Genomic DNA, 26,136 nt, shown 5'->3' with positions numbered 1-26,136 from the left:
GGAGAACACATTTGGTGCCCACAATATTTTTCTGGTTTATAAATATGTCTGTGGGCTCAAAAATCAGGTGGCTCCTGATTTAAATACACAGTAGAAGCGTAGCAGAACCAGTATTTTGTGTGCCAGTAAGAACAAAGCCTCAAGGTTAGGAACAATATATCTTTTCTCTAAAATATGTTGCATTTCTAATAAAAAGTGTGTGTGTGCAAACTCCAAGCCTGCTTACTGGGCCACTGGAATGGGGTAGTCCTTTGCATTCAGCACTCCTAGCAAAGAAGCGGGTCATACTGACTGAGATGGAGATATACTGCCAGGTGTTAGCATATTAAGTAAAGAAAGAAGTCATATTAAGTCAGAAAGAAACAATGCATCTTGTTGAGAGGTGTAGGCTTTCTGCCCTAGATTCTTTTAAGTCATTAGAAGTTGGGGCAAACAGCAATCTGCACTGACCTGAAGAAGCCACTAACTTGACATTTGGACTGGCCAATTTCTCTACAAGTCATCCTTTTGTGGCTTTGATCACAGAGGTAGCGGTTTTCAGATATAAAACTTAAAGCCTCAGATGGATCATTGGAGAGAAGTTAAAATCACAGGCCCATGGAGCCTCAACTGCTTTGGCAACCAGGTTACCTACCATGCACAGTTTGCTAGGCTATAAAGGTAAAGGTACCCCTGACTGTTAGGTCCAGTCGCGGACGACTCTAGGGTTGCGGTGTTCATCACACTCTAAAGGCCGAGGGAGCCAGCGTTTGTCCATAGACAGCTTCCGGGTCATGTGGCCAGCATGACTAAGCTGCTTCTGGTGAACCAGAGCAGCACATGGAAACGCTGGTTACCTTCCCACCGGAGCGGTACCTATTTATCTACTTGCACTTGAACTGCTAGGTGGGCAGGAGCTGGGATCAAACAACGGGAGCTCACCCAGTCGCGGGGATTCGAACCGCCGACCTTCTGATCGGCTCTGTGGTTTAGACCACAGTGCCACCCGCGTCCCTTGCTAGGCTATAGTAAGGGAATGAAAACAAAAACAACGTTCTTTTTGGAATCTGAGTTAGATATGCACCAGTCAGCACTATTTATGTAGCAATTCTACAAACATCTTTTTGGCTTTCCTACGTACTGCGAGCTGCCTAAATCTGCTGAGTCAGCAGAAAGCCTTGTTTGAGAAAGTAAAGTTTCAAGTTATCCAATGCAAGGCTCATATAAAAAGTTTACTAATATTCTAGGCATCATACCTTAAACTAGCAACAGTAAGGCCAGCTACTGTCATTTAAATTCATGTTTACTTGCCTACTGGATGCAGTCTGATTGCTTGGGATATGATTGTATATAAGTAGCCAAAAGATCAGTGTCAAAGCCTGAAACACTTTTCCAGCTGTAAAGATACCCATTCCCTGTCCCTTCAAGCAACCTATTCATGAATGCCTTCCAACAGTATACTAATTTCAAGTATGATCCAGGTTATTCCCAGAATTTTTTCCATCTGGGGAAAGCTATGATTTTTTCAGTAGTCTCTTCTGCTGCTGCTCACTGGAACTGTTCTACTAAACTGGTTAGACAGGTTGATTTGATTTTCTACAACTCATGTAGAATAGCAACCATACCTTAACAGTGTGACTGCACCTAAAAAAATACATTTTTAAGCTACAAGTGCAAATCCTCAAAAGCAGTTCACACTTGTAATTTGTTGGCCAGTGTAAACACAGTTGCTGCTATATAAAAATTCGATGTAGGTTTTAAGTGTTATATATACACTGGTTAACATAGTTTGTTTTTAGATTGGTAAATTTCTTTAATTATGGAGCAAGATGACTTGCACTGCAATTACAGAATTACTCTTTGAACAAACCTATGCTTTTGTGGACACTATATAATTTCCCACTGCCTGTTAGAGAAAAAATGTACACTTGTATTAGATTAGCCACCTTTTTAAAAGAACATCTTATGAATTAATTAGAATTTGGATTGAGACTTACTAGAAAGCAAATTGTATGAAGTTAGACTTACAATATATAGCTGAAAGAGTGCAGCTGTATTTGAGATAGTACAGGCAGTGATCATTTCACACAGTGGTGCCATTCCCGGCCCCCGCACATCGGCAGAGCACATATAAGCATGTTCTTCCCCACATTCTGCCTTATTCCGGGTCCAAAAGGATCCACATGTCAATTGGACATGCCTAAAATGGTTGCTCCCTGTATTTGAGTGAGTTCTATCAAGCTAGATTTCAGCTCTGCTTTTGGGTGTCTATTGCATGACTGGACCGTTTGCAGTCACAAAATCCGAAATTTTGCACAAGTTATAGTACTGAACTGTTTATCACATTTGCTGCATATGCTTTATATAAAATACAACTGGTTAACAGTACTAGCACATGAGGACAGGAGCGAGGCCTCGTCAGTGTATAACACCTTTGTTCAGAGATCAGGACTGGTTGCCACATCAAATTGTTAGTATTAGCATATAAAACACTTAACAACTTGGCACCAGTTTACCTACCCCACATGCCCACTCAACTGTTTCCACATTTGTAAGAATTAAATTGTGAAATTGTGGCAGCACCTGCACCTTGGAACTCCCTGCCTCTTGAGTTCAAGAAAGCACCTTCACTGTACTCTTCGGTACCTGCTAAAAACATTCTTGTTTAGACAAACCTACCCAGATGCTTAGAAAGTTGAGGCAATTTTAATTTGTTTTAGTATTTTAACTTTTGTATGTTTTAAAGTAGGACTGTGAATGTTTCTCAGTTTTATTGTTTTATCTTTTTGTAAACCGATTTGAGGGTGTTTTTTTTACAATCAAGTGGTGTATATATTTTAATGAAATAAATAAGAGTCAAGCCTCTAATTTCTCTCCATTGCTTTCGGTAAAGTGATGAATGTTTTGTTTGTTTCTTAAAACAAGAATAGCAATTCAATTGGCTGCCAGTTACAACAATGCAACATAACTATCTCACAATTTTAGAATGAGGGAACACTTGCACACCACAAGGAAACCATTAACTTAGCTGAAATAGGTTTACTTCAGAAAATTGTCATTCCCCATGGATCTCAAGTTGTATTAATGACTTTAATGTTCCTTTACAACCGTCCCACAGATTTGTCCTCCCATCATGTATAACTCCAGCTACTCCACTGGAAAACCTGCACCATTCTTCCTCGCAACAAACCCTGAAGAAGGGATGGGGTAGAAAGGAGCAGAACAGGGCATAACCCTGCAGACCTCCACAAACAAGAGAATCACAGGAACATGTGAAGAGTGGAAGCTCACTAAATTATCATCATCTAAGAAACTGTCCAAGAATAAGTAGGAAGCACTCAAGGACATTCCCACAAATAGCTATCGCTTGGCCAAGTTTCATTTCTATATGAACAATAGTATGAAATACTGTAATTTTTCTTTTAAGGCAGAGGCACAATAACCACCTGTCTGAGGCAATTTTAACATCCTGATATCTCTAAAAAAAACCACTATTTAAAAAATCTAATTACAGGGGAACAGCCACCTATGCTGGGGTTCCATTCCCAACCACTGTGAATGTCACCAGGATGCATGGGAGTGGGGATTCCCCAGTTCCACCCCATTCCGGGGGTCCCTACCCACTTTCAGAGCAAAAAATGGCACATGTACACATTCGTGTGTGAGTGGGGAGTTGCCTATATTCCCAAATGGTTTTCAATAGCCAGGTTGGGAACTAGTTCTCCTTGCATTCATTTGCAAGTCTCCATTCCTCCAGTTTGAGTGACAATATCAGCTTAAATCAATTCAAAGTAGACAAGACAGACCCATATATCACACTGAAAACGTCCGACTACAGAGTTTAAAGAAGAGCAGGGGTTTTTTTTTGGGGGGGGAGGCAATTTCACACATCATTGTGGGGTGAGTAACCAAAAGGCAGAGAGATCCCAGACTCAGCAAGTCATGCATTACATGGGGAATGTGGCTCTGCATGGCACTTTGCATAAGTAGAGGCAGCAAATGATTTACTAACATATTATGCCTACATCTTCTCATCAGACAGCTCCCAAGAAACACCATCATTCATCTACCGACACCAGTTCCATTCTCTTCTCAGTAACTTCCAGTGCATTCCTCTAGGTCTAGATATACTGGGATGATGGGTAGCAAGAACAGTTATCCCTACAAATCCACTGTTCCCAGTAATGGGTGTTCCAATTCAGCCAAGTGTTTGAGAAAGCGAGGGCAGGAAACAAGAGGAATATAATCCATTTGAATCAGGATCCAATCCTTCCTTCGAATATCTGAAACACTGCAAGAAGTGCCCATCCCAAAACTGAGAACCATAGCATTAAACTTTTAAAAATGTACACTACTAGATAAGCTTATGCCACACACGTACTATGTGCATAAGAGAGCCTAAACTGCTCAATAAAAAAGTGATGCTAAAGAAATAATTTAGCTAAGGCGCCAAACAATGTATGGAACTGACCAGCTTTGATGTTTAAAATCAATGTTAAAAAGCCACCAATGTTATGTATTTCAAATAACTGGAAGTACATTTATTAACAAACTGAAGAATGCAGTTCGACAACTACAGAGAGTGATAATATGCAGCTTTTCTAGATAAAAACATCTGAACAAGTTATTTGGCTCCACTACAGTTCTTTTGCACACAGACATTTTAGCTGACCTTTGCCTCCATCACAATCCTTTCTCTGCTCTAGTTTGAGAAATTGAAATGCAGGAAGTTCACACCCCTAACCAGAAAAGCCTGAAGAAAGTGATCCAAGTAAAACTACTCCAGCTTCTGAATGAATATAAATTAACAATTTTTACAGAAACTAAATGCAGCCATCTAGGCAACTATTAATGAGCGCAGGACAACTGGCACAGATGAAGAAATTCTTGGCAAACCTACAATCAACATTTCATGCATCTTTTATGCATGGACAACAGCCAGTCAGATCAGGGAACTTATTCACAAACAGAAGAAAAGTGGATTTAAAGTAGTTTTAACACCAAACTCTTGTAATTGAAATTCATAGCAAGATTATATGCAATGAAAAGTTGCAATTTTGCCATTTATTCACCACTTTGGAAAAACGGGGTTGTCCATTTCAATGCCCTGATGAAAAGCACTTGAGCAAGTCCTCCATGATGTTTGTTCATGAAACAACATTCAGCCATGTCATTTTGAGGTTTTAATACCCTCTACAGCATTGAATGCCTGCTGTCAGGTAGTAAGTGACAGCCTACACCACCCATATAAATTGTAATATTGTATACTTGAAATATACTTGAAGTGAATACAGAGCCATTATTGGCCTGGTTCACATGTCCTGCTAAGCCAAATTATGGCCTAGTATATGGGTGGGGAACCTGTGGTCTGCAAATCGCCAGTGGGTCCACTTCAGCCTACAATGTCGTTTCCCCCAAACCACATTCAGCTGCCCATCAAGAACAGGACTGTGCAGCCAAGGCAACAGGATTTAATCCCCACCCATCAAAAGTGAAATTAGAAGCAGCCCTGCACTTCTCCTTCAAATGAGTGAGTGGGTAACACCTCGTCTCAAGCACCCACTCTGCTTAAAAGAGAAGTGCAGATCTGCTTTAAAGAGTGCTTTTGCAAAAGGCTTTAATATAGCCCCCATGCTCCTGTTTCAGCCTCCAGAGACTCTAAGGGGGTGGGGGCTGCTTTAAATACCTCTGCAAACAGCAAAGGGCTTTGAAGCTGGTTGTCAGGTATGTGGAAACCCCACATAAGCAATTTTGAGAGGTGGGTGGGGCTGCCCACCTCTCAATCACGTTACAGTGATGTAGTTGGCCATACATGGGCAGGGCATTTGGAGCCGCAAAGATTCTCGTAGCTTAGTGGTGCTACACAAGCATGTCGGTTCCCAGTGAGGAGCTTGCAGCCACTTGGTGCCTTCTTTGTTCTTTCTGCTGCCACCCCATGCTGAGCTAAGCCAACCTTTATCCAAACCCAGCCTTGTGGTTAAGCTCTCTCTAGATTTGCCACAAACTGGTTTGGCTTAGTGTGACACATGAACCAAGCCAGAATGAAACAATGTTTTCCCTTCCTTTGCATGCTCTGATAGCTTCCAGATTGGATTACTGCAATGTGCTCTATGTTGGGATGCCCTTGAAGACAACTTGGAAGCCAGATTATTTCCCGGGGTCCCACTAATATCTCATAGAACCCCTGGTTTAAAACAACTGCACTGCTTGCCACATCATTTTCAGGCCCAATTGAAGTGTTCATGTTGGTGTTTAAACCCCTAAACCACTCAGGCTCCAAATATCTGAAAGACCACCTCCTTCCCTTCAGACCCTCTTGAAAACTGGGACCAGCAGGGGACTTCTTCTTGGTAGTTCCTCCACCCTCAGAGGTTTGGCAGCAGCCTGGGAGAGAGCATTCTTAGTGGCAGCCACTAAGCTGTGGAACTCCCTCACCACAGAGCACCTGGCACCTTCATTGTACAGCTTCCACAGAATGCTAAAGATGTACCTCTTTACCCAGGCCTTTGACATTTGAGGTGTAAATTTACAGAACCCATCTTAATTTTATGATCGTAAGTTGTTTCAAGCTCTTTTTAATATTATGTTTTAATGAGACCTTAGGGTGAAGAGCAGGCAATAAATAAATAAATAAATAAATAAGCATTATAAAGATTCAAGTAAATGTCTGTTCAAAGCTTTTCAACTCAACTTCTCCATTCCGCAAAAATCTAAACCTTGAAATCATCACAACCTGAATGTCTCGTGCCACTTGCTAAGAGCAGGGCAAGCATTTTCAAACCCTGCAATACACACTGTAACCACATTTAAACTTTCTTCCTTTGCGTACTCAAAGCAATGAATGTCCAAAGTGGAATTTAAAGTATGACACAGGCAATTTGTTAATATGTAAATCAACTTATTATCTATTATTTTTAATAAAGAAGGCAGTCACCATTTGACACATGCTAAAGTACAACTTACCAACAACCATGAGCGTGAATTCAAACCCTCTCTTCACTGACTTTCTATAAACTTGATTGGGGAGATTTGCAAACCCCACATATCCTTCAAGGTTCTTCTGTTGCTAAGATAAAAATATATAAAATCATATTATCATCTAGGACAATTATAATTTCACACTGATTATGGAGAACTGTAGTAGTGCTTATTCTACACGTTAGTTACAAAAAGATAGTGCCTTCCCAGCACCTCAACTTGTATACACCCCCCTCCCTACTCCTTGTAAATATTTTTAGTCAATCACATAATTTTTGAAAATCTGAATACACAGTGCAAGGGCATTCAGGACTCATGACACTTCTGTTCATGGCATGAACATACTGCATGACCCCAGAAGCAAACAGCAATGACTTGGAAGGTTATTCCCTGCTGGGAATGCATATTTTCAGATACCGCTCATTCTATCATCTGCAATAGGCAGAGAACTTCAGCCATCTGTAAAAAATTTGTGGCTCCGTCATTTGACTGGCTCTGGCAAATGCTTCAGAAAAGCCTAGCAGTTGCCCAGGGCCAGGTGATTGGCTACAACTGCTTGTTGTGAGCCAGCTCTCATTTTAGGAAGAACTAGGAGAGTCTCAGCTGTGTGGTTTAAAAACAGTGGGTGGAACAGCATAGTTATGGCTTCCTACTATCCATTTAACTGTTATTTTAGATTGAAGAAATAAAATTCAGAAGTTAACAAAGCTCTGTTTGCTAACATTTCCTTAAAGCATTTTGTTCTCCAGAAAGCCTTTACAATGCCAGCTCAAGATTATGTTTTAATACATAAAGCAGGAGTTGTCAATTGCATGAGCTTTTTCACACAATACAGAACTATACCTCGTCACTTATTCTCATGCTGGCAGCAGCAATACAACTTCTCATCCCCATTTAATGGAAAGCAGGATTAAAATTGCTGAAAAGGAACTATCCTGCTCTCTTTCCTGAAAGGGGAGGAAGAGATTTTTTTCTCTCTCTATTTTTTTGAGGACTGTACAACTTTCAAAGACTAGAGGAAAACTTTAAAAAGAAGCACAGGTGTATGTGATGGAATGAACATCAGTAATGGGGTTTTAGCTCACTGGCAGGCCACTCACAGCAAGTAAGAAGCTCTTACAGATAACCAAGTACATAAGGTAATTCCAATGTCCTAAATATAATGAGACGCTAACTCGACTTACATTAGCAAATGAAAACCAAAGAAATATGTTGTGTTGATTTTACAAAAGTTTCCAGCAGCCAAAATATATTTGAACTGAAAGGTTCAATTAGGAAAAAATAAAGTGCACTAAGAACTATTAAGGTATTAAGCTTACTACATCTGAAGTGATTATTATTAGATATAATTGAATATGACATTTATTTGGTCTTATTATTTATCTTGATCTGTCCACATAACGTGGGGAGGGGGACCAGGACTGTACCCACTGGCTCTGCCCTCTACTTCCACATATCAAACAAAATGGTATCTAGAATACTATGCATGTATTAGCCACCACAGTTGTACCCAAGTTCCTAACTGCAGGTACAAACCCTCTATAAATGTTGAGGTGAAGGGCAGGGGCAGCAGAAGCACAGTGGTTGAGGGTGGGGGGGAAACCCTGTAATTCAATCTCCTTTTGTTGATGGAACAAATGAAGAAGGCTTCAATAACACTGCAAATTTGAAACTATCTAATGTTATCATGCCCATTTATTAAGTTTTATGAAAAATACATTTTCAGAAATGGAATATTTTCTGGGAAATTTTACTCCCAATGAGCATGTAAGATGACACTATCACCTGCCTCAAGTTTTTTTTTTTTTTAAAGTACAGACTATTAAAAATGATAGGTGTGGGTAAAGTAATGTCACTTTTCACGAGTAATGTCATTGATATTAGCCAATAGGTGCCCAGTAGCACTTCTACATAGCATCATAGAAACAGACATACTGAAGGGGTAGGAAAGGGGGAAAGTAAGGTTCCTAAGAGACAGATATGTTGTCTGAGTGCTGGAGAAAGGCAATACCTGTACAAAGAATAGCTACCTTGGGAAAATCCATTTGGATCCCTTGTAACAAAGGCATAAATGAAGGAGAATGGGCTGCAAACAGTTGCTTGAAAAATCAAGATACTTACAGCTACTTTGTAAACAATGTGTTTCCATCATTCCAACCATCCAGATATAGTCAAGACACAGCCAAAAGTCATAGTAGGTGATGAATTCCAGCAGTTCAGCAATATCAGGCAGGTGCAGATTTTCATATAGAAGAAAGAGAGGTAAAGAAGAGTTACTTACAATTGTTCAGACCACACAGTTAGCTATACTCTGTTTTTTTAGTACATTATCTAGTACCCAAACTACTAGTACAAAATATGCATTTGTGCACAGTTCTAGATCTGTTGCAAGAGGGTTACAAACAAGAAAATTATAGAATTGTAGAATTGGAAGATACTCAAAGGATTATCTATTCTATCTCCCTGCAATGCAGAAGTCAGTTAAATAATCCCTGATGGCCATCCAACTTCTGTTTAAAAACGTCCAGTGAAGGTTTTTAATGGCATGCAGTCATCACAAATGCCAAATCAGTAATTATATTATGATAAAAATATTATTTGTGCCATTTTTCTTCCTAGGACTCACCTAGTGAAAAAAGTTTGCAGGTACTCTGTGGCACCAGACCTTAAGGGGGAATCCTCGGATTACATTCAATGAACACAAGTCAACAATTTATGTAAGATCAACATAAAACAACTTCAGACAAGGATACCTGGAACGGTGCCTTTGTTCCTACTGATTTACACAATCACTACAATTATAAGCTCTCCAGGTCATGTTGCAGCCTATGGAAGCATAACTAGCGACCACTAGAGGAAGGGTATTTTCTATGAAACTTCAACTACCTTCCCCAAGAACTTCTGAGACTATCCACATTAATGATGTTTAAGTGTCTTTCAAAACACATTGTGCTCCGTAGTCTTCATTTAATCATAGAATTATAGAGTTGGAAAGGGTGCCGAGGATCATCTAGTCCAACCGCCTACAATGCAGGAATGTGCAGCTGTCCCATATGGGGATCAAACCTGCAACCTTTGTGTTAGAAACACCACACTCTAACCAACTAAGCTATCCAGCTGGAGTCAGACTTGATTTAAATCACTAGTCAGTAAGACATGATTTAAATCTTTTTTTCTTTTTTTTTCAGAAAGACTTGTTCTTGCTGGTATAATCTTCATATTTACAACCAGAGGAAGGTTTTGTTTTTAGAATATTAAATTTTCAGAGTAGTTTTTACAGTTATATCAAAAAATACTGATTTGGTTATGCTATTAGAAACACATAGACAGATAATTATGAAATTATGGTGAGGTTTAAGAACTGTTTATATTTGGATAACTTTTCTGCTGTATTTGATTGGAAGGAGAAAAATAATCATTGCCTTCATAACAATTTAAACAATTTATTTAACTAAAACAGTAACATATTGATCCATGTTTGTTAACTGATGTGGTTAAACAATTGAAAAACTTAAAACAAATCCTTATTTCCTGATGAATAGCCTTTGGACTATAATGTCACTTAAATAGAAAACTATCTTTGGAAATATTTTTCCTCCAAAAGCATTTTATTTTAAAAATCCAATTTAATTTCTTTTTAAAAATCTGGTTTTTATTTTATTTTTAAATCATTGATTTTTATTCACCCTGTTGCATTTTAAGATTGTTGTACAGCTCCCCAATATGAGCAGTGCTTTTAATAAATAATAAAAAACGATAAAGGGATTGGTAAGATCAAACCGCTGCAGGGCAAAGACAAATAGTCAATGTTACAGCTATCATAGTTTTCTGTGATGCTCCAGATGATTCTGTATGCTATTCACTGGAAATTCTCATGAGCTTTCTAGTACTTTGTTTCACTAGTTTGATCATGGTAACATACAATGTAATAGGTACATTTTGAATAGTTCGGTTCCTTAAACATAAAAGTGCAGTATGAAGAATCCCATAACAGTCATAATTTGCCTTAAAAATTAAACATGGAAACAGATTGAAAGAACAACCTGCACATTATGAGAAGATCATAAATATGATGCCAGATGAATATACATAACCCTGTACCAGTCTCGTAAACCCTTGAATTATCTGACAAGCAAGTCAAACTGCATCCTCTACTGGCAACTCATTCAACCCTTTCCATCTATTGACTCCTACACATAGCCCTTGTGTTTGGCTGCCAAGCTTTTCCCACAATAAAACCCAAATGGAGAACTTAGTTAATATAAGCCCACAATAAAGCCCAAACGGAGAACTTCTTAAATATGCTGCTTCTGAATGGCCCTATATTAGCCAGCTACTTGGTTTGCGGCACACTACCTCCACATATAGTGGTCAAAGGGATGCCACAAGCATCTTCTAGGTAGTTGGGCCAACATTTATCCTTTTTCTCTCACTACTTAAGTCTACATCAAGCTTAAGGAAATAACACATTTCATATGCATTTTAGAATGAGTGAGTGAGCATATATGTCCATCCATCTCTCCAAGCCTGTGCTTCAGCTGTGAACTTGGGACAAAATGCTTGTACACCTCAGCAACAGAGAGCCTATGTTTACAGAACTCTCAATTTCTCCATATGTGCAGCACCTGAAGTATGCTGTTTATGCACATGTAACTGGTCCATAGTCATAAAGCCTTCACCAGCTTAAAAGTTCTACAGCAGCGGCAGCAAATTAAGACCAGGAAGGTGGAACAGTATTTTTATTTCAATTTTCCAAACTATAAAAGAAACACCTGCCAAGTTACTAACAGTTCTATCATTTGAGCAACGAATTGCAGCGAGTAAAAAAAGTTAGCTGCTACAACTGCTACAACCTAGCTTGCAGAGTTAAAATGTTGTCATCTTGCCTAAAGTCAAGTCCAACATTTCCCAAAGTGCCTGAAAAAGCAGATCAGTTGGTTGCCTAGACAACCAACAAAATGGTCTACTTCTGAAAGTCCTAAGGCCTTCCTCAATTGGTCACAAGGCTTCTTGTGATTTCTGTTGAGATCTTCCAATCTGAAGTAACTCTCTGACTAAATCACACATCACTTCAAAACTAGAATGAAGGCTGAATTGCGTTTTAACACGTAGGTCCTTCCCCACTCCTGCCTAGTCTGGGAGCAACAAATCACAAACTTTGACTTGTGGTATCAAACCAGTTATCCCCAAACAACCAAGTGCTAACCAAGGTTTGTTCTTGGCTTAATGATGATAGTTTCTTTGGGGGAAACCATGAGTTCAGGTTTGGACACGGCTTGTGGCCCCAGAAGCACCGAGGAAGCAAAGAAGAGACTTTTGATCACACTGATTATGCTTTATCATGAGATGCAAACAGCAATTGACAATAAAAATAAATCATCATCAACTCAATCATTAAAACTACATACCAATTAGCCATGTAAAAAAAATCTTACATTAATAAAAAAGTCAATTTAAACCCCAACTGGCTATCTAACTGAAGGCAGACTGAAAATGCATGGGGTCAAACATAGTGTTCAACAGGACAGAAGCCACAACACAAAAGGCCACGTGCTCATGTTCCCAGCAGCCTGACCAAACCCACCAGCAGGCATGCAAATAGGGCCTCAATGGGTGATTTAAGAGACCAATGAAGATTATATGGTGTAGGTATGGCACGTTCCTGTGTGATAGCCTCAACTATACTTTCAACTCCTAATCCCCTTCCTCTCAGCATGACTCATACAATTTAGATGGTACAGGGATATGAACAGTGATGTGAGTTTTCTGGAAAGTTTTCTATTTTCTTAAATTTAAAATCAATCAAGATTTAACCTACCATATTCATTTACAATGGTTTGACTCAAACTAAGTTAGTTTACATCAAGGAAAAAAATCAGAGTGCGCTTGGTTGGAATGAAACATTTCCACACTGATTCAAAGCTTCACTTGGAAATTACTGAATACTTTACAACATGACAGCTTGATACGTTATTTAGATTTTAATTTTAAAGGGGCGTTGAAAACTATTAACATGCTCATTTGTGTGTGCATTTCCTAGGAATAGTCATTTTACTAGTACTGTATCAATTCAGTTGTTGATTTTTTCATGTATTAAATTTACACCCCACATCACTAGATATGAACCTTGATTATTTGAATAAAAATAAACTGTAACTTATTCTTTTCAAGGACGTGGTTACTATGAAGCCTACCATACCCCTCTTGGGACTAAGAAGTTGCAAAATAAATTATTCCAAAACAATGCTTAAGAACACAGTGCTATGCCTACTTAGAAGTCCCACTGAGTTCCACTATCACCAAATAAACGAAGCGTTTAAATCGGACAGTAAAATTGGCTTCCAGGTGGAAAAATCAAAATTGGAGACAGAATTGTTAGAACCCAGTACTAAGAATTTGTCGAAACGGTTAAATCAGCTATGATTAAATGGGCCCAGGACATTGGTCATAATATTTTGTTTGCTGATTGGGAAAAGTTGTGGACCACCGGGATGAAATTTACGGCATGTAATGCCTTAAGAGAAAATATTATGAAAATGATATATAGGTGGTACATAACCCCAGTCAAGCTTGCAAAGATTTACCATTTGCCTGATAATAAATGTTGGAAATGTAAAGAAAAGGAAGGTACATTCTTTCACCTTTGGTGGACGTGCCCGAAGATTAAGGCATTCTGGGAAATGATATATAATGAATTTAAAAAGGTATTTAGATATACTCTCCCAAAGAAACCAGAGGCCTTTCTCTTGGGTATTGTCGGCCAAGGGGTGTTAAAGACGGATAGAACTTTCTTTATGTACGCCACAACAGCAGCTAGAATACTTATTGCGAAGTACTGGAAGACGCAAGATCTACCCACACTGGAAGAATGGCAGATGAAGGTGATGGACTACATGGGCTTGGCAGAAATGACGAGCAGAATCCGAAACCAGGGAAGAGAAGCAGTGCAAGAAGAATGGAAAAAGTTCAAGGACTACTTAAAGAAATACTACAAAATTAATGAAAGCTAGAATGATGTTGGACTGGAAGTTAAATGGTTACTATTAGTAAGGGTTAAGACAAGGAGAATAAGGAAGACTAGTTTAAATGTAATTGAAAATAAGGGAAGATTTGCTGAGTAATTGATAAGAATCTGGAATACAGAAATGGGAGGCATGAGGAAGTCGGGGAAGAAAGGTATAAGAAATTAGGATATGAAATGGTACATGTTTTTTGTTTTGTTTTTGTCTTTGTGTGTTTATGTATTGGTTGTATTTATGTTATGTCTGTATGGCTATAAAAAAACTCTCTAATAAAAAAATATTATAAAAAAAAAAATAGAAGTCCCACTGAGTTCAATGGGGTTTGCTTGCAGGAAAGCCAATATAACACTGAAGTCTTAGTTGAAATTAGTCACTATGCTAGCAAACCTCTACCTTACTGCACAAAATTCCACTTTTCAATGCTACCGGGACTTGAAAACTAGTTCAAATTCCTAGAAGTCCAGTTAATCAGTTTCTTGGGATTTATTCGGCCTTGAAAAGCACATCTCAAGTCAAGAGAAATTTTCTCTAAAAATAGGAACATAAAGCAAACAACTTTATTATTTGAATTACAAACCAGCAACTGCTAGGACAAATCCAATTTGGCAGTGCAGAATGTAAAAGGTATGGAAGGTCCAGAGGTGACAATGGAACCTTCAGGAGGGAGAGAAGATGACTCATGCCCTTTCAATCTCTATTTTGTCCTCTGACAGAGACTTACTGCTGACCAGGAATTAGATGTATCGTCTGCATTGAGTTAGTGAGTAGTTGCTTGTTGCTCCTGTATTTAGTTTTTCATTTAACAGCTTCAAAAATCTTCATTCAATAGAGAAAGGGTAGTACTTGCCCCCACTGTTACCCGAGTTTTATTAAAATCAAAACCAAACTAAATCAGGAAAAGGAAGGAATAAAGTTGCACTTTGTTCATCTTTAATGTTCTGTTAGCATGGTGTACATTTTTAGATGATTCTACGGATCTCCAAAATTTCACTTGCTGAGTTTGCTAAAGCAATTTACATCATTTCTGCTCTGGCCAAGTTGTCTCACAAACATGAACTCACAAACTGATCATTGAATCATCAATGAACCATAAATGTCCATGCTCTTCCACTGCACAACATGCAAATCAATTAAGAAAATCTATGCAAAAACAGGAAGCAGAGAACTTGCAACATTAGTGGAAGGCAAAACAGTACAAAATACAGAAGCAAAGACCTTTAACAACTGCTCTAATGAAAAAGAGACCAATAATTTTCTATATTCATCCTTTCCTCAACTTCACATTAAGCAGATATTCTGAAAGAAGGAAAGGTAAGTGCTAGAACAAAGCTGAAGTTGCTTAGCAACTTGAAATAGACATTACTATAGTTATTAAGTTGCTGTCATATAAACCTTCAAAGCTTATTTTCTTTATCAGAAGTAGTTTTCTAAATCCTTCCAGCAACACTTTCCCTTAAAGCAATGGGCAGAGAACTAGTGTGTGTGTTTGTGGGTATTTTAGTATGCATTATAAACCACAGCAAAACTGCACACAAAGTTTTATTGGCTCACTCCAGCCAGGAAATGAGTTTGGCTACGGAACGTCTTCCTTCCCCCAGTTGCCATGTCAGGTATTCCAGAGTGGTGACCATAATCTAGGTTTAAGGTGCCATTTGACAATAAGCTTACACAGCTGAGTTTCTAACACTGATCAGGAGCCTCCAGTGTAGCCATGAACCTCTTCTAACTGAAAACATCACAAAACACGTCACTAAAAGGGTGAAACAAGGGTGGGACATAATGCACTTATACACGCTACAGCAACGCATGCAGGGGGCCGGGAACAGAACCCCAGTGTGAAGTGGTTGCTGATTCTACTTAGGATTGGTTTCTATACATTTTTTTCTGCACAAGTATTCTACCTTTACCAAAATGTGTAAAAAAAAAGTCACATCACTGAATAAAGGGTCCCATTTGTACTTCAGACATTTCCAAGCAAAACTAGATGTTTATTGGTTGCTATAATAATAATAATTTATTATTTATACCCCGCCCATCTGGCTGGGTTTTCCCAGCCACTCTGGGTGGCTTCCAACAGATTATTAAAATACAATATAACCATTAAGATATATTTACAACTAATCCCAGTGTTTACACTGGTTAGGATTACAGTTTATTATCTCTTGCTTAAAATGCATGCTATATTGCTTATTAAAAGAACCTTTTCTCACTATTAAATCAATCTGTGCTAAGAAAATTACCGTACTTTTCTCTCTATAACACGCAGATTTTTTCTCCTAAAAAGTAAGGGGAAATGTCTGTGCGTGTTATTGAGCGAATGTGTGGTCCCTGGAGCCGACTGGCCCGAGTGCAGGGGCAAAAATCAGGCAAAAATCCAATCGCGAGAGAGAGGAAGCTGTTGCTTTCCTTCATTCTGCCTCAGGGTCTTACTGCCCACCCTCTTCTGTTTCGGTTGCTATTTGCTCAAACGGAACAAAGAGCAGGCAAATCCCCTCCCCTCCAGGCAAGCAGAGGGGAAAGGAAAGGATCGCGTCCTTCCTTCTAATTTCTCTCCGTGCTCTGGTGCTGCTGCGTCCAGGGAAGCATTTTAGGGACTCGCAGGCAGCCGGAAAACATGCAGGTGAGGGGGGGGGGCTGGCTTGGGTGGGTGGGGGAAAACTTTTGCCTTCCTTTCCTCCCTCCCGATAAACTCCTCTCCTTCATTCTTAGCCAGCTGCTTCTCTGCACACCCCTCTCATGCGCTTTGTCCCTTCTGTGTTTTTCCTTCCCTCCCGACTTAAAACCTGGTTACAAAGCACGGATCCACATGGATCCTCAGGATCTTTGCATTGGGTCACCCCAAATTCACCATCAGATCACATGTCTGTGGCCACAGCATGAGGCACAAAAATGATACATCCACTGTTTCATTCAGAATTCCCCCCCCCCTTGTTTTCCTCCTCTAAAAACGATGTGCGTGTTATGGTCAGGTGCGTGTTATAGAGCGAAAAATACAGTACTAGAATTATACAGTTGTACCTTGCTTTTCGAACAGCTTAGTTCTCAAACGTTTTGACTCCCGAACACCACAAACTCAGAAGTGAGTGTTCCGGTTTACAAACTATTTTTGGAAGCCGAACATCTGACGGGGCTTCCGCGACTTACAACTGATCGCAGGAAGCTCCTGCAGCCAATCAGAAGCTGCCCTTTAGTTTCTGGATGTTTTGGAAGTCGAATGGACTTCCGCACTGAATTCCATTCGACTTCTGAGGTACGACCGTGCATGCAATTTCTATGCTTAAATACAGCACACATTTTGACATTTCTTCATATCATACTCATATACACACCTGAGCAAGCCCATTTACTTGTGAATTTAGTGCATAGTACTTCTCAGAGGCATGAGCAAATAGATACCAGTTAAAACATTGTCTTCCCATTAGATGGGAAGTAATTGTTCCTCTTTGGTTGGTAGATTCACAAGCACTCATAATTTGAGCTTTGAACTAAACATAGTACTTGACATACAGGTGGCAAAAATATATATAAGATCAGCGGGCTCAGCAACTTAACCTGTTAAGATATTCTTTGGACTACTGTGTGTCTCTTATCATGTCAGTTTATGTGAACTAGATCAGAGAAAACTAGCCAACTGAAAAGAGCCAAGTTCCCACGCCTTGTAAAATATGTCTACTAAATGCACATGCTGCAACTGTACTGTGTAATATATGCATGTGCAGAGAGGGTGGCATGGATATGAAGCCAAGATCCGGTATTTAACTGAGAAATGAACTTGTACACTGTACTGCAAAGCTACAGATAAAGGTGATCTCTTCTCACAGAACAATTAGGACAATACTTAGTGTGTGCTTCCAATTCTTCTTTTGAGGTCAAATCACCTGATGTCATGTGACAAGTGAGTGACAGGTGAACAGCCCTGCTCACTTGTCAAAGTGATCTACAGGGGGTGGGAAACTTTTGCCTCCAGCCATCACTGCAAGATAAAGTTTATTGTGACTTCTGTATGCAAATATCTCTATATATCATAAGTCATTCCAGCTAACTACAGTGCATAAAATCTTTGTCAATTTTAAGTTCCAATGAGTTATAATTAAAGCAATTTCACTATTCAGTCTGCTTTAACTACCATGTGATCTTCATGCTGGAATCTACTTGAGACTTTGAGATACTGGAGACTGCCAAAAATAGTGGGGTTTTTTGCCATCAAAACTAGAATTTTAAAAATGAATAAAAAGAGGAAGTACTGTATTTTACAGGTCAACAACTTACTTATGTCTTGTTTAAATATTATGAAATAATTATCTGCTTTGTACCTGGTGCTTCAGGAGTTTTAAGAAACAACAACATGCAGTTTTAAAATCAGTGGTTGAAATCAGTGCAGTTTTGAAAGATTCAGCTCACCAAATTGATTCAAAATGGTGCCCAACTGTATCTAAGCAGACAAAAACCTTTTCCTTGATCTTAGCAATCATCAGGCAAAATCTGCTTATATCTTAAGAGGTGCCCAAATGCACATCAAACAAACAACTTTCCAACATATACAGCAGATATCAGTCAATAAAAATGCTACAGGAAAGGGTCTAATGCATGTTTTTAAATGTTCAATTCAACAGAGGGCCACAGAGTTTAGCAAGAAATGTCAGTCAGTTAAACAAAGGTGACGGGGGATACGCAGTGGCATGCAATTCAGTATTAATTACTTGGTTACCTACTGCTCTGATACACTGATCAGATCTTCTGTCTGCAAATTACTTACCAGTGCAACACCTATCAGAAATGCAATTCAACAAGCACAGGAAAAACACAAAAACTATACTGAATTAGAAAAAAACAGCACTCTTGCTATGTTAGACTTCTATGACTACAATCCTAACTATACTGGTCAGGGAACAAATCCCACTGAATCCAAAAGGACTTTTCAATAAACTTGCTGAAGATAAAGATGCATGCTTGACCAGAAAATGTCATCCATCAGAGCAACCAAATAAGATTCAGCCCCATGGCTGGGCCTGAACCTAGACTGGAATGGATCTAAATAATCTGATTATCCAAGAATGCTTGCAGATGCCCTGGAATCGCCTTCCTCAAGAAGTGGGTGATAGGTATGTAGCAGGTATTCCAGTCCAAGGGGTCAAGGTTTATTTAGGAGTGGTCACACCACCACTTCTTTCAAGGCAGCAGGAACCATCCTGTCATGCAATGAAATTTTAAACACATATGCTAGAATTCTGACCTGAGTGTACTTCAAGACAACTCTTTGACTCATAGTATAATGCAGATTTTAGATCAGGGACAACAAACCTCATGGCTCCAGATGTTGTTGGACTACACGCAGGCATGTCAAACTCCCAAGAGACTGTGATCTACTCCCAGTATAAAAATACTGGCAGTGATCTACCCATTGTCATTGGAGGGAGGAGGAGCATTCGTGGAGTGGATGGACTGCCCAGAGTTGTTGAGCTTTTTTGCAGAGGATTGCCCAGAATTGTTGAGCCCAGGGTCATTGAGCTTTTTCAGGGTAGGATTGCCCAGAGTTCTTCAGCTTTTATTTGTTAACTTCCAGTAAACTTTATTTAATCCCGCAATCTACCAGGATTAGCCGGGGATCTACCAATCTATTGGTTGGACATGCCTGGACTACAGCTTCCATTGTTCCTGATCGCTAACCATGATGCTGGCTGGAGCTGATGAGAGTCCAACTCTGTTCATATCAACAAGGACTTTTGCAAGGACTGAAGTACAGGGAATTAAACTGTCAGGAAATTTTGTAGCAGGAGTCTTAGATAAAACAAGCACTTCCTCTAAAATACTGAGGAAAATCCAAGTAGATATTTAGGACAAACAAGTTTGTACAATATGGATCAGTTAAAAGTAGGAATCTTTTTTTAGCTGGTGTAGGCAGTCCTCAACCTGCAGGCCAACTTTAACATGTCGACAGGACCATCCACATGGCAATTATCTAATTAAATTTTCTGATCAGAAATAATCTATAATCAAATTCAAATAACAAGTAGAAAATACTGTTTTGCTGTTGAAATGGAGTACTGAGGAAGAAACGGTAAAATCTGCTATGATTAAATGGGCACAAGATATAGGACATAATATTATGTTCGCTGACTGGGAGCAGTTGTGGACCGCTGGGATTAAATTCACGGCATGTAATGCCCTAAGAGAGAATATTATGAAAATGATGTACAGGTGGTACATGACCCCAGTCAAGCTTGCAAAAATCTATCACACGCCCAATAATAAATGTTGGAAATGTAAGGAAACTGAAGGTACTTTCTACCACCTTTGGTGGACGTGTCCGAGGATTAAGGCTTTCTGGGAAATGATTTATAATGAAATGAAAAAGGTGCTTAAATGCACTTTCGTGAAGAAACCAGAGGCCTTTCTCCTAGGCATAGTTGGCCAATTGGTGCCAAAGAAGGATAGAACTTTTTTTATGTATGCTACAGCAGCAGAAAGAATACTCATTGCGAAGCATTGGAAGACGCAAGATCTACCCACCTTGGAAGAATGGCAGATGCAAGTAATTGACTATATGGAAATGGCTGAGATGACTGGCAGAATCCGAGACCAGGGAGAAGAGTTGGTGGAAGAATATTGGAGGAAATTTAAAATTTATCTACAGAAGTATTGCAAAATGTATGAATGTGGATGACATGGTAATAAAATGAAGGGGTTCTAGTAACAAAAGATGAAAATTTGAAACTATAATTTTGGGAGGTAAAATATTTAAGGAAAAGTACTAGGATATGAATTTGCTGAACTAATTGCTAAAGAAGGATACAAAAAAGGGAGGCGGAAGGAAGTCAGGAAAATAAGCTAATCAAAGTTGAATAACCAGAAAAGAGTGATTTGTGTTTGTTTTATTGTTATTGGTTGTGTTTGTATTGTATGTATTGTTGTGTTTCTTTTTTGTATGTGTGTTTTTTATTGTTTTAAGTTTGGATGTAAACCTAATAAAATATTATATTAAAAAAAAAGAAAATACTGTTTTAATTAGAACAAGCGAGCATGCACTTATAAAGGCTTCCTGCATGTACAAAGTGAACAGTTTAAGCCAGGGATAGGCAACCTAAGGCCCGGGTGCAGCCCAATCGCCTTCTCAATCCAGGCCAGCGGACGGTCTGGGAATCAGCAAATTTTACATGAGTAGAATGTGTCCTTTTATTTAAAATGCTTCTCTGGGTTATTTGTGGGGCATAGGAATTTGTTCTCTTTTTTCCAAAATATAGTCCAGCCCACCACATGGTCTGAGGGACAGTGGACTGGCCCACAGCTGAAAAAGGATGCTGACCCCTGGTTTAAGCCATGGTGCTAGCAAGACAGGAGTTAAAATTGGATCAGAGCCATGGAGAAAACAATTTAAACTCCAATGGGGCTGAAAGTTACTATTTGCTCGTGTCCAAGTGTTATTCACAGTGACTTAGAAGCTATCCTCAAGGTTACATTAGCATGCAGAATCTTCACACAAATTTTTCAAGAACAGATATCACAAGCATAATGCACAACATTTTCAAACAAGCTAAGGTTGTTTGGCTTTGTGGGTAAACTGAAGAAGAGGATGTGGTCTTAAAAGTACATTTTAGAGCTCTACTAAACACATCCATTCAACTTCAACGTGGCTTTCATCTTCTGCGATTCTTGGCAAAGATGTTCTGAAAGGCACATACATCTTAAGGAACTTAGAACTTGGTCTGATCCTCTAGTAACCTAATACTAGTCATAAATTGTTGACTTCCTGGGAATAATCTAAGATCTACCTCATAATGACTTATACCAGCGTACCTAACCTGAAGCCCTCCAGATCTTGCTGCAACTACAACTCCCATCATCCATTACCACTGGTCACACTGCCAAAAGGTGATGGGTGTTTCAGCCCAACATCACCTGGAGGGAACCACACTGGCTGCCCCAGATGTTCAAACTGGATTTCATTATGCTACTACAGCTTTACTATATCGCCTACATTAGCTGTGGGTACTGGGTTGGGTTTTTTATTTTATTTTATTTACACACACACACACACACACACACACACAAGTTTACTGCTAGCAGAGATTTAATGTGCTGCCAGGGCATTAATGTAAACTCACAAGCGAGTGGCTGTACCTCCTCAGCTACTACAGTAGTCTTTCTCTGGTTGGAAAGTATGTTTCAAGTTGCATCTCCTGGTTAGTTAAAATCCAACAATACTAGTTAAAATCCAACAAGGTTACAATCTTTCCAACCCTGAAAGCCATGCAGTACTTTCAGCTGTACTGTACTGTATAATACCTGATGAAACAAGCAGCTTTGGCTAGAAAGAATCATCGAGCTTTCTAGCCCACTGAGTATGTTGCAGAAAATCAGGAGTGGGGCTTTACAGGCTTCATCCATAAGCCACCTCCCTTAAGTTACGTTATTCTGTGTCCAAGCAGAACAGAGTAGCAGCTGAACTACACTGCACTTCTTTTCCCGCTCCCTATGACATGAAAGCCTGGATTCCCATGATCAGACAAGGCATGAACCATATGTAAAATTTGGAAATATGCCAATACAGTCACACCATCACGTGTCTCTGATCTTCTCTTAGTGCTCAGCTGAAACCACAACCAGAAATAGTCAGCCAGCCACTGACGTTCTGCAGGTAGGGCAGGACTTTTGTATATGGCTGCCTCAGCCACTTGGAACTGCTCAGTAGGCACTGCTTCTCCTTGAGCAAAGTTCTCAGGAATAAAGCACCTGGTGTGCACCAAAACCACCAAAGATTTCAATTTCTTTTCAAGGACATCCCATACTCCACTGCATGACAGTCTATACACCATAATGGGTATGCACATTTACGATGCTACCAGTAATCACATGATTTAGCTGGATTAATTTAGGGTCTGACAATCATATGTACAGCAACCACAACAAAGTGAGTTGCAAGCTTAGCTCATATTTGAAAATGTAACCCAACTGAACAACCTTGAAGCACCCCACCAAGCAGAGTGTAAATCCAAGACACAGTAATAAATTACCAAAGTCTGGTTTAACCAGACTTGGCATGGATTGAGTAGGACAGGATCAGCAGGACAACTGAGGAATGTTCTCATTTGAATGCTAGGTATTAGGTCAACACCACTGTAGATAGCAACCTTTTACAATAAGGCCTTTTGTGGTCACTCTGCCCAATGTATATACAACACCAAGGAATATCTGTGCATGTTTTTCCAACTAGAAAAAGTGTAAGCACACAAACTGAAAACTGAGAACAAATGAAGTTGTATGCCAGATTTTAAAAGCTGCCATGTGAAAGCAGATGTGATGCTATGCCATTAATGACCAATTCTTCAGAATACCAAAGCATTCCCCAGGGCTTTCCTGCCTGTTTATTTCCTGCTAACTTGCTGAAATGATGAAGCATATCTACAGTTATTTTTCAGAGCTGACTGATAATAAGCAATGCTTGTGTTTTAATTTTTAACTGAGTTCAGCAGGGAAACTTGCTTTGTTAGAAATCATGCAGTTAACATGAGCTGCTTTGTAACTGATCTTGAGTCTACAAAGTTAAGAATCGTTTTCAGCTTTTGCAACACTGAAGGCAAAGCTTCAAGCTAAAGGACAGGCATTGAAAACATCTCATCTCTAAAGTTATTACAGAGGACAAACTAAGAAATGTGATTTCTACAGCTAGGAACAACCCTAAAAGTCAGGTAACAGAAAGTTACTCTTGAAATTATGGTTTTCTGAAGCCAATCATGGAGAATCCTTTTCCGTAGCTTAACTTTTAGTAGCTCAAAATGCAGTTAGATAACAAGAAAACATGAAGCAATTTACCACGTCATAACTGCATAGCCTTCAAAGCATTCCACTCCCACCCAGCCCCCAATTATATTCCCATGGCCTACATGGAAAATTCTGGCATAAAAGCACATGCTACAACCCTGTACAAAATTTAGTTACTTGAGAGGACAATCCTTATCCACTTTGGAGTAAACACCTTTTAACTCTGTAATACTTCCAAACAAGCATAGTTTCACATTTCACTTCTGTTTATGTGCTTAGAAGTAACATAACTGCTGCTATGATAGCCACAATCTCTCAAGCATCACCTGTACAAACAGCCTCAACGGCAGCAATTTTGTGAAGGTATAATTGTATTTTTCTGCTGAAAGTACAGGTCTGAGATATAACTATTTATAAATACCCCATAAATATCTCAAAGATGAAATCTCAGCAAAGACGTAGACCTGTAAAAATATTACACCTTTAGGTTTAGGAAAAGTAAGCGCTTAGTCGCTGTATCATGAAACAACTGTTTGAATATGGAAACAGTATTTTTCAGTCCTACAAGAAATAGCTGTCTTTTTCTTTAAAAATTAACATGTGTAAATTTTTACACATATCTTTGAAAAGAAGAGTGTCAAAAACCACCATCTTTAGGATGGCAAAATGAAGCAAACATTTTCGCCCGTGCAATCCTAATCACTTCTATATAGAAGTTATATAGCAGTTAAATTCAAAGGAACTTACACCTAAGTAAGAATGTCAGTACTGAGCTCTTAAGTTTATCACACTTTCAGCAGATTCAAATATTTGAACATGGCCACATACACCCATGAACATAGTGATATATGCACACTGCTTCTTCGTGTGCAGCTGCTTTTTCAGGGTGGGACCAGAGAACAGGAGCAAAATCATGCTTTCCGTCTTCAAAAAAAAACAAAAACCTGCTTCCCTCCCAAAGAAGCATCTTTCAACACTGCAGCTGCTTTTATTTAACAGAAACCGGGAGCATCACGCTGTTACTGTGTCCAGCCCCATTCACTTCTGACTAATACACCTTCATTCCTGCCCTTCCTTCTTTCCTGTTCTGAGATTTCTTTTTTTCCCCGGTCCCTCCCAGCTCGCCTCATGCATATTTCCAGCGCTCCTCGATTCTTCCCATCAAATTCCATCCATCCTAAATTTGGGGACTAAACTGGGGAGGCCGTGGGGGGGGGGAGAGATAATGATGCAGGGAACGAGAAAGCAGCTCTTTTTCCCCAAGCGTTTTTCGTTTTACTGCATTAAAAAAAAAACGAATAGGAGGAAAAGCGCGGGGTGGGGAGCAGTAGAAAAGGAGCCCGCTGTAAAATAAGACGCAGGAAATGGTGTGTGTGTGAGAGGGAGAGCGAGAAATGAGGTTGCAGCCAGCATTTCTTGCAAGGGTGAGAAAGATAGAGAGAGCTGCATAAGGCTAGAGTGGAAAGCGTTGTAAAAAATAAATGGAAAAAGGGGGGGGGGGCTTCCAGGCGTAGAAGGGAGGAAAAAGAGAGAGAGAAATGAAATAGAAATTTTTAAAAAAAACGAGAGTTCGTGGGGAGTTGGCGGCTGCACGGGGCTTGGGACCCCCTCTGCAAAAATAAAACCAAAATGAAACCCCCACGAAGCGGATTTGGGAGGGGGAGCGGGAGGCGGGCGGCGTGGACGCGCTCAGGCGAGGCGAGGCGTCACCTTCCCCGTCTCCGCCAAGAGGGCGAGCAGGAAGCTTGAGGCACGGCCACCATGTCACGGCTTCTCCTCCTCCCCGCTGCGGAAGAAAGGCGGGCGGGCGCGCCTCAGGGAGGGCCGGGAGACCCCGCCGCCGCCGCCATCGCCCCTCCAACTGTCACAGGCGCCCGCCCTCAGCGCCACCCGGCGCCGCCATCCCTCCTTCCCTCAGGAGCCCGGGCTAGAGACTCACCCATGGCTGCTCTCCGAGGCGGCGGCGGCGCTGCTGCTGCTGCTCTCGCTGGCGTTCGTCCCCCTCAGCCGCGGCGGCACGGAGCGAGCTGCCCGCCCCCTCAGTCCGTCGTCTGGCGGTGCTGCTGCTGCGGCTGCTACTACTACTACTATGCCGCCGCCGCCCTACCGATTCTCCAAAGCCCCTACGCCGTCTCCGGTGCGTAGCCGCCAAGCAGCCCGACGACGCCTACGCACACGTAGGGCTGAGGGGAGGCCTGAACGAGCGGGCGGACTGCGCTCAGCTCCCCGTCCGCAGCCTCTTCCGGCCTCGCGTGAGATGTCGCGAGAATTCTTTCCCCTCCACTCCCTCCGTTTTTCATGCGGCCCGCCGCCGCCGTCCTCCCGCCCTTCCTCACCCAATCGCTTCGGTGTCGATGGGGTTCCGTTTCCGCCATTTTTGTCACGGGCATTCCCCCTT

The 26,136-nt window shown here is 40.3% G+C and overlaps 1 protein-coding gene and 1 long non-coding RNA gene across 3 annotated transcripts in view; one reads left to right on the top strand and one right to left on the bottom strand.

The window, feature by feature from the left end:
* SEPTIN7 (septin 7) overlaps nucleotides 1-9,017 on the bottom strand; it is a 37,951-nt gene extending 28,934 nt beyond the window's left edge. For both annotated transcript variants that reach the window (XM_053410518.1, XM_053410520.1), the window contains exons 1-2: nucleotides 8,988-9,017; nucleotides 6,943-7,045 (exon numbers count right to left, since the gene is read on the bottom strand). In XM_053410518.1, coding sequence (XP_053266493.1) covers nucleotides 6,943-7,045; nucleotides 8,988-9,002 — 118 coding nt within the window. In that variant the 5' untranslated portion in view covers nucleotides 9,003-9,017. The remainder of the gene's footprint in view (nucleotides 1-6,942; nucleotides 7,046-8,987) is intronic.
* Nucleotides 6,953-25,857, top strand: LOC128424416 (uncharacterized). Its single transcript, XR_008333012.1, has 2 exons — nucleotides 6,953-7,041; nucleotides 25,696-25,857. It is a non-coding gene; the product is annotated as an uncharacterized LOC128424416 (long non-coding RNA).
* The last annotated feature ends 279 nt before the right edge of the window (nucleotides 25,858-26,136 follow it).

Source organism: Podarcis raffonei, chromosome 12 (assembly GCF_027172205.1).
Source record: "Podarcis raffonei isolate rPodRaf1 chromosome 12, rPodRaf1.pri, whole genome shotgun sequence".
NCBI classification, from domain to species: Eukaryota; Metazoa; Chordata; class Lepidosauria; order Squamata; family Lacertidae; genus Podarcis; species Podarcis raffonei.
The sequence above is the reverse complement of the archived record's forward strand: the minus strand, read 5'-3'. Positions and strand labels throughout refer to the sequence as shown.